Raw genomic sequence first — 16,659 nt, 5'->3', positions numbered from 1 at the left:
CTGACCAGAGGAATGTTTCATGCCATTTAACATCTTCCTCTGCGGTAAAAGGCAGGGGAGTTTTTCCAGAGTTGCTGTTGCTCAGGGACTGGCTGGGCGTTGGCCTACTGGTGGTGAATGATTACTTCTGGATTGCAAGGAAGACTTTTTTTTTTTCCCCTTCTTTTTTTTCTTTCACTTACTAATTTACCTTTATCTTGATTTAGTTTTCTTGCTTTTGTCCTTGCAGTTCTCTTCCCCCATCCTATTGAGGGCAGACTGGGCAAGCAGCTGAGTGGTGCTTAGCTGCCTGCAGAGTTAACCCACTATGCAGGCACTCAGTGTTGGATAAATTGAAAGCAGTGTGTTTTGAAAAGAGAATAATTTCATCTACTTCCATTTTATTGACACAGTCTTAGATTGCAAAGTTAAACAATATTGAAAACTTGCCAGTATAAGATCAATGGCTTGTCATCTGGAATGCCTCAGGCAACATTGAGTACTGCTTTTTAAGAGTATTCTTGAAATAAGCAGAGCTTAGTAATTTCTTAAGAGATGGAGAGTCTGTAGAAAGTAATGAGAGAGGAATATATTGTTCGGAGTGTTTCGTTTACCTCATGATGGGCTAGGGAGGCACTCAACCAGATGGAATGCAAGTCACAAATCCAAAAACAATTTAAAAGTATTTTAATTCCATGTCTAGTAAGTTGTATTTAAATTCATGGCTTTGTGTGTTTAAGTAAACTAACCAACCAAAGCTTTAATATTTGTAGAGGATGAGTATGCTACCTGGAGATGAAAGTAGCTGCTTTTAGGAAGAGTTGCAACAGTTTAGAGAGGGATGTGAATTCTAGCCCTTCTTGTACACTTTCTTGGCCCCCTGCCTTTAAACATTTGGAGTGTGATTATCAGTGCTCTTCTGATCACAGTTAGGGAACTAGCCCTCAAAAGTTAGAACAATGGTATGGAGTCCCGTGTTGACTAGGCACAGCACGCTTGATCCAGTGTGGTTTAGTGATGGTACATTCTTGAGCAAATACTTGTATATTGACATAAGTCAGTCCATTGTGTTCCACATATGAGTGCCCCTTAGCTGCACTGGAGGTGTGAGTGGGTGTGGGTAAGCAATGTCTTTGCTCAGGACGCATTGGGTAGAATGGTAACACATTGTAAAATGGGTAAATTCTGTTCAACTTCCCTGGGAAACAAAGTTTAATGCGATGGAATTGTCTCACATTTGTCTTAACGTTGCTTTTTCCTGGAAGATGGCCAGAGCTTCCTGCCATGAAGTCTGAACAGCTGTATTTCAAACCCTTCGTTTTATAGAGGATGAGATGTTCAGTGTCATCTTATGCTTTCTTTGCCACAGAGGGTGTTAATTTTATCTGCTAGTGCTGTAAGAAGTGGCTGATTTTGTTAAATATTTGTCCTTCATACCTGAGATAAGAAGCTAAATGTGGATCTTATGTTTGGATTTTTACCAGGAAACCTAATATGCTGGGAGGCAAAACTAGTAACCTAACAAAAAGGTAGTTTGTTTATCTTCAAACACACTGAATTTTGTGAGCATATTGCTGGCATTTTTTAGTCGTGTAGATACCAGGGAGAAAAAAATGTTACATTTTAAAGTGTATGTGTTGAGGTAAGTAAATCAGTACTTTGAAGTGATATTTTAAAATGTATACTACTTGGAATAGTCTCACTATTGTACACACAGTACTGTTTACTTGTATAGGATTTTCCTGAAGCTCCAAGGTATGTTACACATACCTTAGGTACATACATAGCACTTAGCACTGTAGTTAGCTCACTGTAGCTAGGCTGAGGTAAAAATGGAACCAGCTAACTGGTTTTGAGAAGTACAAATACCAGATTTTCAGAGCTGTCCAGTCTTTCCACTTTCAGGGAATAACTTTACATTAATTTTTGAAGTGTTTCTCAGTCTCTTCAGTCTCTTTATCATCTCTCCCTGTGCTGTGTGGAAGCATTTTTAACTTGCTGAGACTATGCCAGTTTCTGCTCTGATGTTAGAAAAGTGATGTAAGAGTTATTTAGGGATGTAGCCCTGAATTTCTTACTGAATCAGGAATGACCTGATTTGCAGAAATAAATTTTTTAGTGTGCGTTGCTTAAATGCTTGTGGCTGCAGTACTAAATATATATCAGCAATGCTGTTACAAATACTTATTGTCCACAGAAATAGTTTACATGAATAAAAGAAATGAGGAAATTAAGTGCTATGGTTCTGTTTAATCTGTTTAGGTGATAAGACTCTACTTTGCAAATTTTTGCAATATGGTACATTTTTCATTTTAGTTTCCTTGGGACTTCACACTTGCGTAGCTGAGTGTGTGTTTTGGTGTCTTCCAGAATCACTGCTTGGCTGATTCATGATGCACAAGTAGATTGCCTTCTGGTGTATGATTAAGCTATGCCTTGAACACATCTTGCAGCCTGTATTGGCAGCTTCTGTACTGTTCTTTAGTATTGTATGGTCCATGCTCCTTCATGCGCTTTGCTTTTGAAAATTGTTTGCTGAATCAATTTTCAAATTGTTGTGAAAAGCTAAACCTTTTCTCATCTAAAAATCTTAGGTATATAAGTAACTTTAAAAGAAAACCCTTAGCAATTACAATTTGGAAAGAGATCCCCTAACTAAGTAGCATGAATTCCTAGGTTGTAAGTATTGTGAAATAAATTTAGATGCTCCTGGTTACAAAACAGAGGGATCAAAAGATAATGGTCATGGACAAAATGGTTTGGAATAATATTGAGCATTTTTTGTCTGAATAATATGCAAGCGTTATTCAGTTTAGTGGATTACAGTCATAAGGGTGAGTATTTTGGAGTAGACTGGAAATTTTCTCACAGAGAACTGATTTTTGTCAAAAAATGCTGATGTGATTCAGCCACTCCATGGGAATCCTGTCAAAACTCCTGATGGAATTGATAAACCCGTTTTGGAGTCTGCCTACGGTGCTGGAGCTGCCATCTCCTGGCAGGCAGCCCCGGAGGCTGAGGGTGCTCCTGCTCCCCATGTTCCCAGGCTTCGGGGCCATGTGTCCTCCTCCTGGCTGGGGGCAGGGAGGAAACTGCTCTGCAATGATGACTTCGGGGAGCCTGGCTGGTAGCTGGAGGGGAAAAAAAAAAATAAATTAAGGCTGAGTTGCTTTCCAAATCAGTTTCCAAATCACCTTCTTGGAGCAGGGTTTTTCTTTAGTTTGGTATGATTTGGGTGTGAGGAGAGGATGGAGTGGTGGGGAGGCAAGGTTTTAAAGGGAATGCTCTTCAGGGTGAGGTTTCTGCTTTACAGCAGGCACTGAAGGAGGTGGCATCTATGCACAGATGGTCGTAGACCATACTGTACCCGTCCGGGAAAATGATTAATCAATACTACAGTGATTTATCCTAGCATTTAGTTTTTTTTAATTTAGCCTTCTGTTTCTCTGCTGAGGAGTTCTGTAAGAGAATGTTCTAAATGTGCTGCTGATTCAGGATCCTGGTGTTTCTTGAAAGTGATCAAAACAGTTCCCTAACTGTGTGTTTTTTATCTGATCTTGTTGCAAATGGCAGTGAAGAGAAGTAATGTTCCATCCATTTTTCTAATTGTAAGTTGCATAAATATGGCTTGGATTTTAATGAAGAGGACTTGGGGAGGTAATACCAAGGAACAGTGAATGATAAGTGAGCAAGATGCTTAATGTACATTTTTCATAGTCCTGTATTGCATTGCTGTAGGGAACATTCATTCTGATATTTAGCAGGTTTTCAGAGCTTGCCTTTCTGACTTTATTGATCTCTTAAAAGGAAGGCTGTAACTTCATAAATCTTCTTTTCAGCAAAATTAAAAAGTAAACAGAACTTTTTAGATCACCTCAAGTGGCATTATTTACTCCAGTGTAATTCATCAGTAGAGTTGAAACTTTCAGGTTCCATTTGCTTCATGAGGTACTGGAGGATGTTGTTGCTGTGTATGGAGAATCAGTGCTGGAGGAAGAAAGTGTCTTGCAGTGAGAACAAGACTCCTTCTCTTTTTCTCTTCATCTTTGCTTAAGTGCTAATCGTCCTTCCACTGCTTGGCTTTTCTTCCTTATCCTTTTCTATTCCCTCACCTAGGTGTAGATTTTGCCACCCTGGTTTCTTTTATTACTGCCTTGAAGTTTTCTGCCTAAGCTAGGACGTGTCCCCCCTCTGTGCTCAGCTCTAACACTTCTCCTGGGCTCTCCCTTCCCTGTGGCATTCCTTGTCCAAAAGGAGACATCTTTTCTCCTAATCACAGCGTGAGAATTGTGTGTTCAGAGTGTGCTTCCATTGCATTCTCAACTGTTTCAAACAGTTCTCCCCTTTGTGGTAGTTCATCGTATCTATTTTACTGCCTTCTGCCTCATTTAGCTCTTCAATCTGTCTTCCCTCTGTCCTTCTTGGTTGTTTCCCACCAATCTGCTGATGGGGATGCCGGCTCCTAGTATATGCGTGCTTTCCCTGCCTAATTCTTAAGTTTGTCTGCCTCTTTCCTCCCCTTTCTCCTTCATGTCCAAATGCTTTCCTGACTCTCTGTTCCTTGCCTTCCCCCTCAGTCCGTCTGTGACCCTCTCAGTATTAGAATTTCTTTTGCCACCTTTTATATCAGTGGTGAAGTAACTGAGGTAGTTGGAAAGGTAGACCTGAAGTATCTGTGGGGGCTCTACCTCAATGCAGTGGGAGCTGTACTTGGAGGAAAATAGCCTTGAGCTGAAGACTGGGACACCTGCCTTGTGAGTACAGGCTGAGAGACCTGGGGCTTTTTAGTCTGGAGAAGGGAAGACTTAGGGGGGATCTAATTAATGTGTATAAATATATGAGGGCTGGGTGTCAAGAAGAAAGGGGCAACATCTTTTCACTTACGCCCTCTGATAGGACACAGGGCAATGGTCACAAGCTGGAGCACAGGAAGTTCCACCTCAACATGAGGAAGAACTTCTTTACTGTAAGGGTTCCAGAGCACTGGAACAGGCTCCCCAGGGAGGCTGTGGAGGCTCCTTCCTTGGGGACTTTTAAGACCCGTCTGGATGCGTTCCTGTGTGACCTGTCCTAGACTAGATGGTCCTGCTCTGGCAGGGGGGTTGGACTTGATGATCCCCAGAGGTCCCTTCCAACCCCTAACATTCTGTGACTCTGTGAACACAACACATCAAAATTGATCATGATTGCACCTGATGTGTGTGGGAGGTTGGAGCACTCCTCTGAAATCCTCCTAGATTTTAATCAAGTTCTTGAAAATATTTGCTCTGGTTTTGTAAATATATATACTGGAGGCAGAGGGAACTTGTCACCCAATGCTGAGGGGACAGGTTCTTTAAGGGATCCTTGCCGGAATGATGATGACACTAAATCACAGTTACAATTAAAGCTTTATTTTCTTAACAGTACCTTATGATTAGTATAGCACAGTTTATTATTAGAATGGCACAGGATTTCTACAAGAAGAGTCAATATTGTACATTTTATAAGTAGTGTAGTACAGAATTTATAATAAACTTAATTTGTAATTTCTAATAATCTGGACCCTCAGCACATCAGATCCATTCTTTAATACATGGCTTGCTGTAAAAAAAAAAAAAAAAAAAAAAAGTCATAATCTATGTTTGAAATTAATGTGGAAGAATGAGTCGCTTCCTCAGTCCTCGGAGGAAGCAGAGAATGATGGAAGCATCCCTGACCACCAGCAGGTTCCAGGTCTTGTTGTCCAGCAGCAGCTACAGTCCAGGTTTGTCCCTTAGGCCCAGTTACTGCTTGATTTTATAGACAGTGTTTTGGGTGCTGTTGTGTTTCCCTGTTGCGAGATGGGGTCATCATCACCAGCTGGTGGCCCACAGTGTGTTGGGACCTTCAAGACTGGCAAAAGAAGGGAAGTACTTGGCCTGTCACCCAGGAACCTTGAAGCCACTAGGGAGGGGAAGAAGAAATCTGTTATATTTATCTACTTGCTTCACAGGACCTTCAGGGCCTGATAATGAGGGGAAAGAGACTGAGTGTGTGACCTGCACAATCACAGAGAGTAACTCCTTGCCTCATAAAATGATGCTGGTTGTACTAACCACATTGCCATGGGTTGGGAGCAGGGGGTGCCTGTTTCAGAACGACCCTGTGGACAGTTGGTTTCTGTGTGAACCATTAGAGACTTAAGGAACAGAGGTCAGAGTCTTACAATGGACAGTTGGTGACAATATTTGCGAAGATAGATGTACCCAGGCTCCCTCTTAATACTAGTGACGGTTAAAAATAACGATTAAGGGTGTTTTATTCTGGAGGAATGCCCTACAAGTGATTAAAAGCCAGTGTTAACTTCTAGGATGGGAAGAAATTACTTAGATTAATAAGGTGCATTAAAAAGTAATGGAATGTGTAAAACTCATTTAAGGCTGAAAATCAAGATTGTAGAGGAGTAGGCTACAGGATGGTTTTTCCAAGGAATTAGTAGAAATTGTCTTTTTCAAGTGTTTGTGTTGACTGGATGAGATACACAAATATCATGTAAGAAGCATTTTCAAATTAATGGGAGGGAGACTGTGAAGCAAAATATTCCTTTAATTTGTCTTTTCTGAGAGAGCATATGTTTGCGTTCTAGAAATGCAATATGTAGCATAACCTCTAGTGGCATTCACAAAGCCACTTGAAATAGACTGCTGGTTTTCACTGTCATCCTGAAGTAGGACGTAGGGCACTTAAATACCCATGGAAGTGTAAGTGCAAGGAGCAAAAACTAGGCTCTGATCCAAAGCCAGTTGAAGCTGATTAAGAGAATGCTTTTGGCTACTGAAGACTCTGGCTTAGGCCACTAGCAAACTAGAATTGAGTCTCAGGTGTTCAGACAGACTTATGTTCTTAGTTAAGCCTCTGAGTTTCTGTTCATATTTGAGGTGCACAAATCTGTCTGTGATTATAGGAGATGTCCCAGTGTGTGTACCACCTAAAGTGTTATGTATTTTCACTACTGAGTTCTAGAAATAGTAAGTGGGTAATACTCAACACCTTAACTACATGTAAATCACAAGATAATGCAGTGTTCCATTTTTGTGGGTTGACACTGCACACTGTTTAATCACAAGTATACCTAGAGAATGATACACTCATTTCTGTAAGATATGCCTAGAACAGAGTAGAAGCAAGGAAAATATCTTTACGTTGCATAGTTTGCAGTTGTTTGGCTAGTTTTAGTGTGCATCTCCATTCTTCTCATCCTACTAGACTTAAACTTTTCAAATAGTGAAACAGAAGAATGTTTTTCCAATAGGAAGTGTCTGTAGAGTTGCATATATAGGTTAAAGCGAGAGGTGATGGTCTGCCTGACTCAGATGACTGCTTTATTTTACTTGTTTGTGTGTTTATCTTCTATTTTAGACACAGAAAATAAAATGTTTACATTTTATCATACTGGTTTTTTGCATGCAGTCCAAGTTAGTTCTTTCATTTTAATTCCACTTGGCATATTGCCACACTTTATTTTACAGCTGGGCCTGAACTTTTTAGAGATATATGTAGTTCGTTAGTAGCTGTGTGGTGTGTCTCCAGTTTCTTCAAGAGGAAAAGAGTTGGAAAGTCACTTTAGGAGTTGGGTCAAGATTTCATTCCAAATGTTAATCCAAGTGTAGAGATGTTTTTTTTCTTGTAGCTGAGCTAGGTTGCTCTATATACTATTCACCAATAAAACTTTACAGAGTGCCAAAAAGATTTTGAAAAACTCTTATCTAGCAATCTGTAAAGCATCATGAAAAGCAGGTTGTAGCAACTGAGGTTCAAAACATTGGTGCCAGGTTGGGAGGATAAATTATAACATGTTTTAATTAAATTCTTTTATATTTGATTTATAGGTTCCTGCAAGATGTGGAGTGACCGTCCGAGACAGCCTAAAGAAAGCTCTGATGATGAGAGGTCTTATTCCAGAATGCTGTGCAGTTTACAGAATACAAGATGGGTATGGTTTGTGTGATGCTTTTTGCTCTTTAGAATCTAAAATATCAAATTCTATCCAACATCGTGGAAGTTGTATCATTCTGAACTTTGGAAACAATACTTAGCACTAAAACAATTTGCACCTTGAAGCCATGTCTGAAAAGAATTACAAGTTCCTAGAAAAAGATTTAATCACTTTAAGAACTAGCATAATGTACAGTACTGAGAGCTTATATACTGCTGGCAGAACATTTTTTCATCAAACTTACACTAACCTATGAAGTATTAAATAGGTTTAACTTAGGTTTATTTGACTTAGTTGTGCATTCTTAACTGAATGTAGAGCTCCTGTGGTGGGAAAAAAAGTTAGTTGCCAGCCCTAAAATTTTGTAGATTATTTTACTCCACAAAATTAGCCATCTCTTCAGAATTCTAATGGAACAGGTACTTTCACAAGCACTTTATTTGATCAGAAAGGTATCTGTCACCTTGGAACAAGAGAATCAGGCACTACTGGAGCTGATTGAAAATGCGCAATGCGCTCATGCAGTTTGTCCAGGGAAGGTTTGCTTTCCTTAGCCTGTGCCGAGTTTAATGTCTTGCCTTTGAAGTTCCCTGTGGTTAGAGACTGTGTAGCAAACCTCCACAGCACAGCTTTCTACCTGATCTCCTATCTTCATTAGGAGACCTGCAAGGGCTTGTGTGCTGGTGCTAATAAAAGGCTTCTTTACACTTTAGAGAGAAGAAGCCAATTGGCTGGGACACTGACATTTCCTGGCTCACAGGGGAGGAGTTACACGTGGAAGTCTTGGAGAATGTGCCTCTCACGACACACAATTTTGTATGTACTGTTTTCTATGAAGTATTGAATAGGGTTAAGTCAACTTTGTACTTTCAAATTCAAATTAAGAACTTTGAGTAATATTTTGTCTCTGTGGGATGTGGTGGGGGTTGCGAAAGAAGTTTCTAATCACAATAGTTGAAGTGAATTGGATAGAATTGTAATGGAAATAAGTGATGTTAGAGTACCTGATCACCCTTAAAACTTTCACATTTGCATGGAATACACCCTCTAAAATCTATAAACGTAGCAGGGTTTAAATGAGCACTGCATTGCAGAGCTGTAATAATAATCTCCTATATTTGTGTTGCTGTATCTATAAAATGTATTCTGGGCCTCGCTGCTGGCTCTGCAGCAGCAATTAACTAATGAACTAACTATTCCCAGGGCAGTGCTGACATCACCAGTGATGCTAGTGCATAAATATGTTTTGACCTGATAAGGCACCAAGTAAATGGAAGCTGCTAAACAGAATCCATCCAAACGGTTCCACCTACTTACAAAATCCTGGAAGAAAAATGTTTGTCACTCTGAGAAGAAAGACCTATTATTTAATATTGGTTTTGGTTAAAAATTCTATTTGCAAGCTGCTTAAACTGTTTTACTTGAGCTAGTTTGGCTATGGCTACTTAAATGAAAGTCTAGTAAGCTTAACATTTTTCGTATATATATCCTCCTGAAATTTTGATTTTTACATGTAGTAAAACAACTAGAGTGTGTTTTTATGCCAAGTATTGCTAAATTTGAAAATTCATTTCCTCCCTGTATTACGGGGATAATATATCTTCACCCTTTCTAAGTTTTAAATGTTTTTGAGTTTCAATAATCAAAATAACTATAAATATAACCATGCATAGAAGCTATGTATATAAGCCAAATGTGTATTTCCAGTCCCGTGAGTGCTGGACAGAAATGTCATTTGGCTCCTGGAAAAATGAGAATATGAGATAGTATTCCAGCAGCTCTTGTTTTTATAGATTATATCCAATGAAATTCTGAATGCTTGTTTATAGCATGACGGTAATGTGCTATTTTGCTTCAGATATGTTCCTGGTTTTCTTACTGCTAACAAAGTGAAGAATTAATTCCAATAAATAGTTGAAAGGAAATTTTAATGCATGAAGACTTTGGAAAAGGGGACAATCTTGTATGTAAATTGTTTCGATATATAAAACCGTAGCTCCAGCATCAAAAAAGAGGCTTTGTAAGTGTATTGGAGGGAGGTAAAAGCAGGCAGCCTATCTTAGGCTTACGTAAGGACTCTAATTATGATTATTTTTTACAACGTAGGTACGAAAAACATTCTTCACATTAGCATTCTGCGACTTCTGTCGAAAGCTGCTTTTCCAGGGATTCCGCTGCCAGACGTGTGGCTACAAATTTCACCAGCGCTGTAGTACAGAAGTGCCACTGATGTGTGTTAATTATGACCAACTTGAGTAAGTAATCACAATTGGGTTTAAGGTTGAGCCTTTTATTAAGTTTACAGCTGTCAGAGATTACTTATGTGAACTCTGTAATTTGGGAAGTCAGAGGAGATGCCTGAAAAAATACAGGAGCCCCACTGTTCTTATGAGACTGCATAAGTCATATTCTTTCTGTGCTAGCTCAGACAACTAGTTCATATATTTTTTTTGCTGGACTATGAAATGCTTTCTTTGAAGCATGAATGGGGTGACTGAACACTTGACTGCAGCAGACAGACTTCTTATTGTTCAGTTGTTGTTCTTAATTGAAACCGGTTCTTCATTGTGTGATGGCTAGGGCCCTGTTTAAGTGTTTCGAAGGTGGTTTAGGTACGGGTTTATTCTCTTCAGCCCGAAAAAAATGTTGAGACACACTAGTTTAGCGTGGTGAGATTGTAGTTGGGTTTGCAGTCACTGAAAATAAATCCATTAATAAGTTTGATGCCTAAGTAAGAAACATAAAAGAGAACATCCCAAACAGTCATGTGTTCTTGAATTTAATTATTGATCTATTTGTATAAGTCTTTGATGTAGGCTAGGGATCTGGTATAAACTGGCTCTGTGTTCTATTTGATCATTTTCAGCAGAGGCTATTAAGTCTTTTAAATAGACTTTCATGTAAGGAATAATTTAAAATGCTAGTTTTCCCCCCAAGAAGAAGTTTAATTTCTGCTTATGTTGGTACTTGTAACTGTTTCCTTGGGCATCTCTAGAGTTTGTGCTCAGGGCTTATGGATGACATAGTTCAATTCATTTGGCATTTGTTTTTTGGCATTGTATCAGTGCTGGTATTTAAATAAGTTTGTATACTCAATATAGAAGTGTAGGTTGTGCATTCTGGAGGAACCAGGTGTTTGTAATTTCAACTAAAATATTAATAAATGTTTTCTGCAAAGGTGTGTTTAAGGCATGATCTTTCCATCCTTTTTCAAATAGTATTTTTGACAAATCTTTCAGATTAATATTTTAGCGTAGTGTTTATTGAAATATTTATCATTTGATCAGTGAGGGGTTTCTGTGGTGTTCAGTCCTTGACTGTTATATTGCAAAGTTTCTGGGTTTTGCACAAGTTAGGTTGTTTTTGTTTTGTTCTTGCCTCACAGTTTGCTGTTTGTCTCCAAGTTCTTTGAACACCACCCCATACCACAGGAAGAGGCCTCCTTAGGAGAGACCACCCCAGCATCTGGATCGTACACCTCAGTGCCCCCCTCAGATTCTGTTGGGTATTCCTGCTGTTTAATAACATAATATTTTGGTACTGTATGCTTAGAAACATTCAAAATACTGCTTTGCAACACTCTGTTTTTATAATCTGGTTTGTCATGCAAATATAGCCAGCTGTGTTTAGCTGCAAAGAAGTTAGTGTTTTCATTCACATAAATGATATAAATCAGTAGTGAACTGAAGTTAAACATCTGCCTAAGTGTCTGGAGAATTGTGGCCTTACCTGTTAAAGTGATTTCTTCTGCCTGATAGCTTAGACCTGGTCTAAACTGGAAAGATTTTATACTTAAAATTAATACAAACCAAAACTATATCCTCACAGATTCTTTTAGTTTGTGTTATCAGACTACAGTTTATTCGCCTTGAAGTGACATAGCTCTGTTTCAGAATATGCCACAGCACTGTGAGACTGGTGTGAACAGATACCATTTCCAGGTTCATAACACTGCTTTTGGAGATTTTCCACAGGCACGTTGCTTCAGTATCCTCCAAACCAGCTGTCTTCCTCTATTTAGATGTTGGGACATACCAATAGCATCTGTTTGCTGCACATCCAGGTTTTGTAAAATTAGACTTCTAAAACTGAGCACAGCCTTCATCCCCTGTATTTCCAATAAAGATTCTGGACCCTATCTCTGTGAAGAGATAAGTGATCGTATTTCGATTATGCTTCCACTATCTGGGAGATCTGGCCCAAAGGCCAGTATAAACCAATGCACACTCTTTTGATAATCCTGCAAGTTGTTTTTCGTCTACAAGCCAACGTGGATGAAAACAAATTATCGTGGTATAGAAAAATGCACTAATCCATATGAACTTATGACTGTTGGAGATCTGTCCCATGATGCTTTCAGACCGAATTCACAGGATGCTGTAAGAGTAATCTTCTCTAGCTTGTAGTTAGGAATGTGTGCTACTATCCTTTCCTCCCAGTGAACATTTGATTTGGAGTTATTAGCTACTTCCAAGATGCAGAGGTGAGGGAAGAAAAGAATTACTTTGTCTGGCAATATCTATGGAGTATCACAATAATTAAATTACAACATATTTGGCCTCTAAAATTTACAGTTTACTTGCTAGTGTAGCTGAAATACCATTGCATCCCAGATCCTTAGCAGTCCTTGGAAACTGATGAAGAAGACAGTGCATTTCCATGTTTCATGTTTTAAGCAGTAATCAAACCCATGGCAAATTGTACTCTGGTGTAAACCAAAACTAAAAAAAAAAAAAAAAGACACCTTGTTGCACATATTAGCTTGCAGTAGGTTTTGGATTGGTCATGACTATGGAATCTACTAGGTAAATAGTATGTTCTACACTGAGTCCTGTGACTAAACTGAGATGCTCTTGTGCAGGCTGGGAGGGGGGAAGAAAAATCTCAGGCCATTAGAGAGGCTGTGATTTTAAAAAGGAAGTTGCACACACCCTATAACTGTAGCTAGGTGAATGTGAATTTTCAGTTTAAATATTTTCAAAACTACAGCGAAATAAAAGTGCAAGCAAAAATCTTGAAGGGCAAACAAACCACTCTTAAGAAAAATCTTTCCTGAGTAGACCAGCTCTTAAATATACGAAACAACATGTTGTTAAAGGAAACTGAAGGAAATATGTGTTAATATTTTCTTTTGTATTGGTGAAGTGAACTAACTTGTACCATTGAAATTACTAAGATCTGGTGGAGGTAGTGTATATGACTTTATAAAGTTGTTTGTAAGTATATAACATAGTGTGTGGACACTTTTCTGAGTTACCTTCCTCTTTCCAGTGGACCCGATTTAAATCTGTGGACACATTGGCACTTGCTGTGATAGGCAAAGGGTAAAAATCTTTCTGCAATTACTCTTGTCTCCTGACTAAACCTCTTTCTGTTTTGTCCTGATAAAAAGAGAGGCAACAATGTGCTTATCTTGAATATATGGTCCAAGGAAAAAGAGTGTTCTGTCATACTGCCAGGAAAGGTTTTAACATCAAATTGAGATGTGACAACTCTATCAGTTTATTTCCTGGCAAGCTGAGAATTGTTTCTTAAGGGAATGCCTACATCTGAAAGGCTGGAGAAATTGTTCAGGATGAGGTGGTATGACCTCTCTAATACATCAGAATATTTACTTTCTTATGTGTAGAAGCTCTCCTCTAACTAGCAGGTTGGCTGTTAACTACTCACGAAGGCCACAGGAACAACAGAAGCTCAGATCCTGGTATTTAAGCTGCTGCTCCTTTAAGCCACAGCCTTCTATACATATATGCCACAGTAAACAGTGCATTGCAGCAGCTGTGTTCTGGTCCTCTTGATTTTGTTTTAATATTTTTTTTTTTGACAATATGTTCACTGGCACTATGTTTGCATAGCCTACAGAACTACTTTTGTAACTTGCCTGGAATAAACAACATTAGTCTCTTCCAAATGATGGTGACTGTTCCTTTGTGCTCCAGCGTCTCTTCCACCCTCCTGGAGTACTTAAAATTAGGAATCCCATAAGAATGGGCTTTTGGTAGCTAAGAGGATGGCAGCTTTCTTTGTGGTGACCTATTTTCTGTAGGTCAAGATCTTGTTGCAGATCAAACTACGGCCTTTGTCACACATGTGGCAATCTCTACTGAGCTTGTGATCTCTGGAGCCCATCTTGGCTCTCAAACTGCTTGTGTCTGTCTCTTTGCTAGATGCCTTTCTCAAGCAAAATTCCTCTTTAGTAAAAATAATCTACCTTTTTTCTAAGTGTCTCAAGGACATCCATTAATAAAATCCTGATGCCACAGATGGAGCACACAGCTTACTGCTTATGAGATTCCCATCTCTGGATTCATTGATGTCTAAAGCCCAGAGATCCTTCCAATAGCAGTTTAGAGACTAGAGTTCTCAAGAGAGTTCTTTACCAGCCTGTAACTGTTTGTTTTCTAAAGATCTGAGCTTCTCCCAGTTAGAATTTGAGTAAAAAAAGCTATTCAAATTGTTTTCAAACATGCTATGACATAACATGCTATCTGTGCTAGCAACATGATGACCTGTGACCAGAAATACAGAAGCACTTGCAGATTCCCTTAGCAGATGAATAGTCATGACTCAAAGGAGGATGTAATTGAAACATTCTTTCTACAATTTGGTTTTCACTCCCCTGACTTACTTGTGATCGCAGAAAATCTGATTGCTTCTGTTCTTATCGTGTGGCAGAGCTCAAGTGGTGTCTCACAGTCACTCCTAGTGCAGTGTTCTGATATTTGTTGTTACACATTTCCCTTAATTTTGTTATTATTGAGAACTCTCAGGAAGTTTGAGCAGGAGTTAACTATCCCAATAATGACAGTACTGACCTGGGTGAGACACTTTTTAGTCTTTTCTTCTGAAATCTTCCGTGCAGCATCTGGTGCGCTCGCCTTAACGTGAAAATACAGTGCCTTGGAATGTCAGCCAGGGTCTGCACTTGTATCTGTGCAGTGTCCCATCTCCTGATGTTGATTCTAGTTGGCTCAATGGTTGGACTTGATGATCTTGAAGGTCCCTTCCAGCCTAAAGGATTCTATGATTCTATGACTTCCTTACAAAAATGTTCAGGTGTTCAAAACTTCCTCATCTACAATAAAAAAAATATTTTATCTGAAGGCATTTGTTAGCAATGAATGGAAACTTTAGCTCAACTGTATGTACATCAAGGGCATTTAAAAAATATTTCTGAAATTCTGAACATCTTCTGAAATGCTAGGCCATCAGAGCAGCTGTCAGAGACTTGGCTATTGCCAGTTTCAGTTTGTTGCTTCCTAGTATCTTCCCAATATTTATATTTTGTCATGTGACAATAGGTAACTCCTTGTAAAAAATAATAAGCTGGGTTAAACCCCCTACTTATTCTTCCCCCACTCCACTTCCTAAACACAATCTAGGTATTTTATTACAAGGCTTACTAAACTGTTGTTGGAATTAGTTCACAAGTGCTCTGGTTTGCCTTTCCAATTATGAGACTCTTGGCCAGGAAGGAAAAGATGACAGGTACTTGGGATACAGATAGCACTGAGTTCTGGGATCAGTGCCAAACTGTACAATGAAAAGTAGGGTATAGTCTTAAAAACATACCACTTTGGGGAAAAGGTCCAGAGATCCTCCTGAAAGTGTTATTTGTCCCTGAAGGTCTTTGGAGAGGCCAAGGAGCATTTGCTTACAGGAGGCAGCACCAGGACGTGTTGCTGCTGCCTGCTGCTGTAAGGTTTATTTCTGAAGCTTCTTCCTGTGGGCATGGCCTTTGTGGGCATGATAACTAACCCCTGAGTAACTGAATGGCTGGAGGATTCTATTCCTCTCTTAGGAGCTGTGTTTTCTGTAAGTTCTAAATGCCTTCTTGTCAGGTATCGTGTTTATTTTGACATAAAGTTTTCTTTGACAGAATTGGCAAATGTTTCCCATTGGTCTTTTGCCTTGTATCCACTGAATTGTGTTGTTAGACTTAACAGAGGCTGACTTTGACTTGAGTCAATTTTAAAAAAAGCCAATTTATTGTACATTAACAGTTAACAGATAACCAAAGAAATTACATTCTGCCATCTTATAAACAAAAAAGCAAGTGTTCAGATGTTTTGTCTTTTAAATATGATTCACAATACCATAAACTAAAGACTTTATCTACATTTATGACTGGCAGCATTTGCATTTCTTCAAAAAACTTCTCTGTCTAGTCTGAACACTTATCTGTTAAGTCAAATTTGTTTCATTCCCTCACTGTAAATAATACTTGAAAAGTTGCACTATTGAAAGTTATTTCTTAAAGGTTGAGGTTAATCTCAATGTGATATATTTATTTTTAGTATCAATAATTCTTATTATATTGGCCATAATAAATCTGTTGAGTGGCCAATATATAATTTTCAATCTTTCATTGAATAATAATCCCATCCATATAATTTGTTTTGTGACATCTTGTGACTGCAATGTTGATGTAACATGTTGAAGATTTTCCAGTTCTCAATGGGTTGCCATTAAAAAGAGCGTGTTTCATTAGCTCTGACATGGAGAAACTGCAGAGTGTCTTGCTATCTGCAGTGCATGTTGGGCCACGTGAATTTTTCAAATCAGGATTTATATACTAGTTTGGTATGATATGTTAGGGGGTTTTGTTTTAGCTCATAACACTTCACGGCCGTGTAACTAGGTAGATTGTGCATCTGAGAGCTGTTGCAATTGATCACTGGGGAGTAGAGATCGTTCATTATAAATTGTATTTATACGGGCCT

The 16,659-nt window shown here is 38.8% G+C and overlaps 1 protein-coding gene across 2 annotated transcripts in view; it reads left to right on the top strand.

The window, feature by feature from the left end:
* BRAF (B-Raf proto-oncogene, serine/threonine kinase) overlaps positions 1-16,659 on the top strand; it is a 60,200-nt gene that overhangs the window by 20,913 nt on the left and 22,628 nt on the right. For both annotated transcript variants that reach the window (XM_008936486.1, XM_008936485.1), the window contains exons 3-6: positions 7,830-7,933; positions 8,650-8,752; positions 10,043-10,191; positions 11,322-11,441. In XM_008936486.1, the coding sequence (XP_008934734.1) occupies positions 7,830-7,933; positions 8,650-8,752; positions 10,043-10,191; positions 11,322-11,441 (476 nt within the window). The remainder of the gene's footprint in view (positions 1-7,829; positions 7,934-8,649; positions 8,753-10,042; positions 10,192-11,321; positions 11,442-16,659) is intronic.

This window comes from Merops nubicus, unplaced genomic scaffold (genome assembly GCF_000691845.1).
Source record: "Merops nubicus isolate BGI_N331 unplaced genomic scaffold, ASM69184v1 scaffold6483, whole genome shotgun sequence".
Lineage (NCBI taxonomy): Eukaryota > Metazoa > Chordata > Aves > Coraciiformes > Meropidae > Merops > Merops nubicus.
Note: the sequence above shows the minus strand (reverse complement) of the source record. Positions and strands in the feature narration are given on the sequence as shown.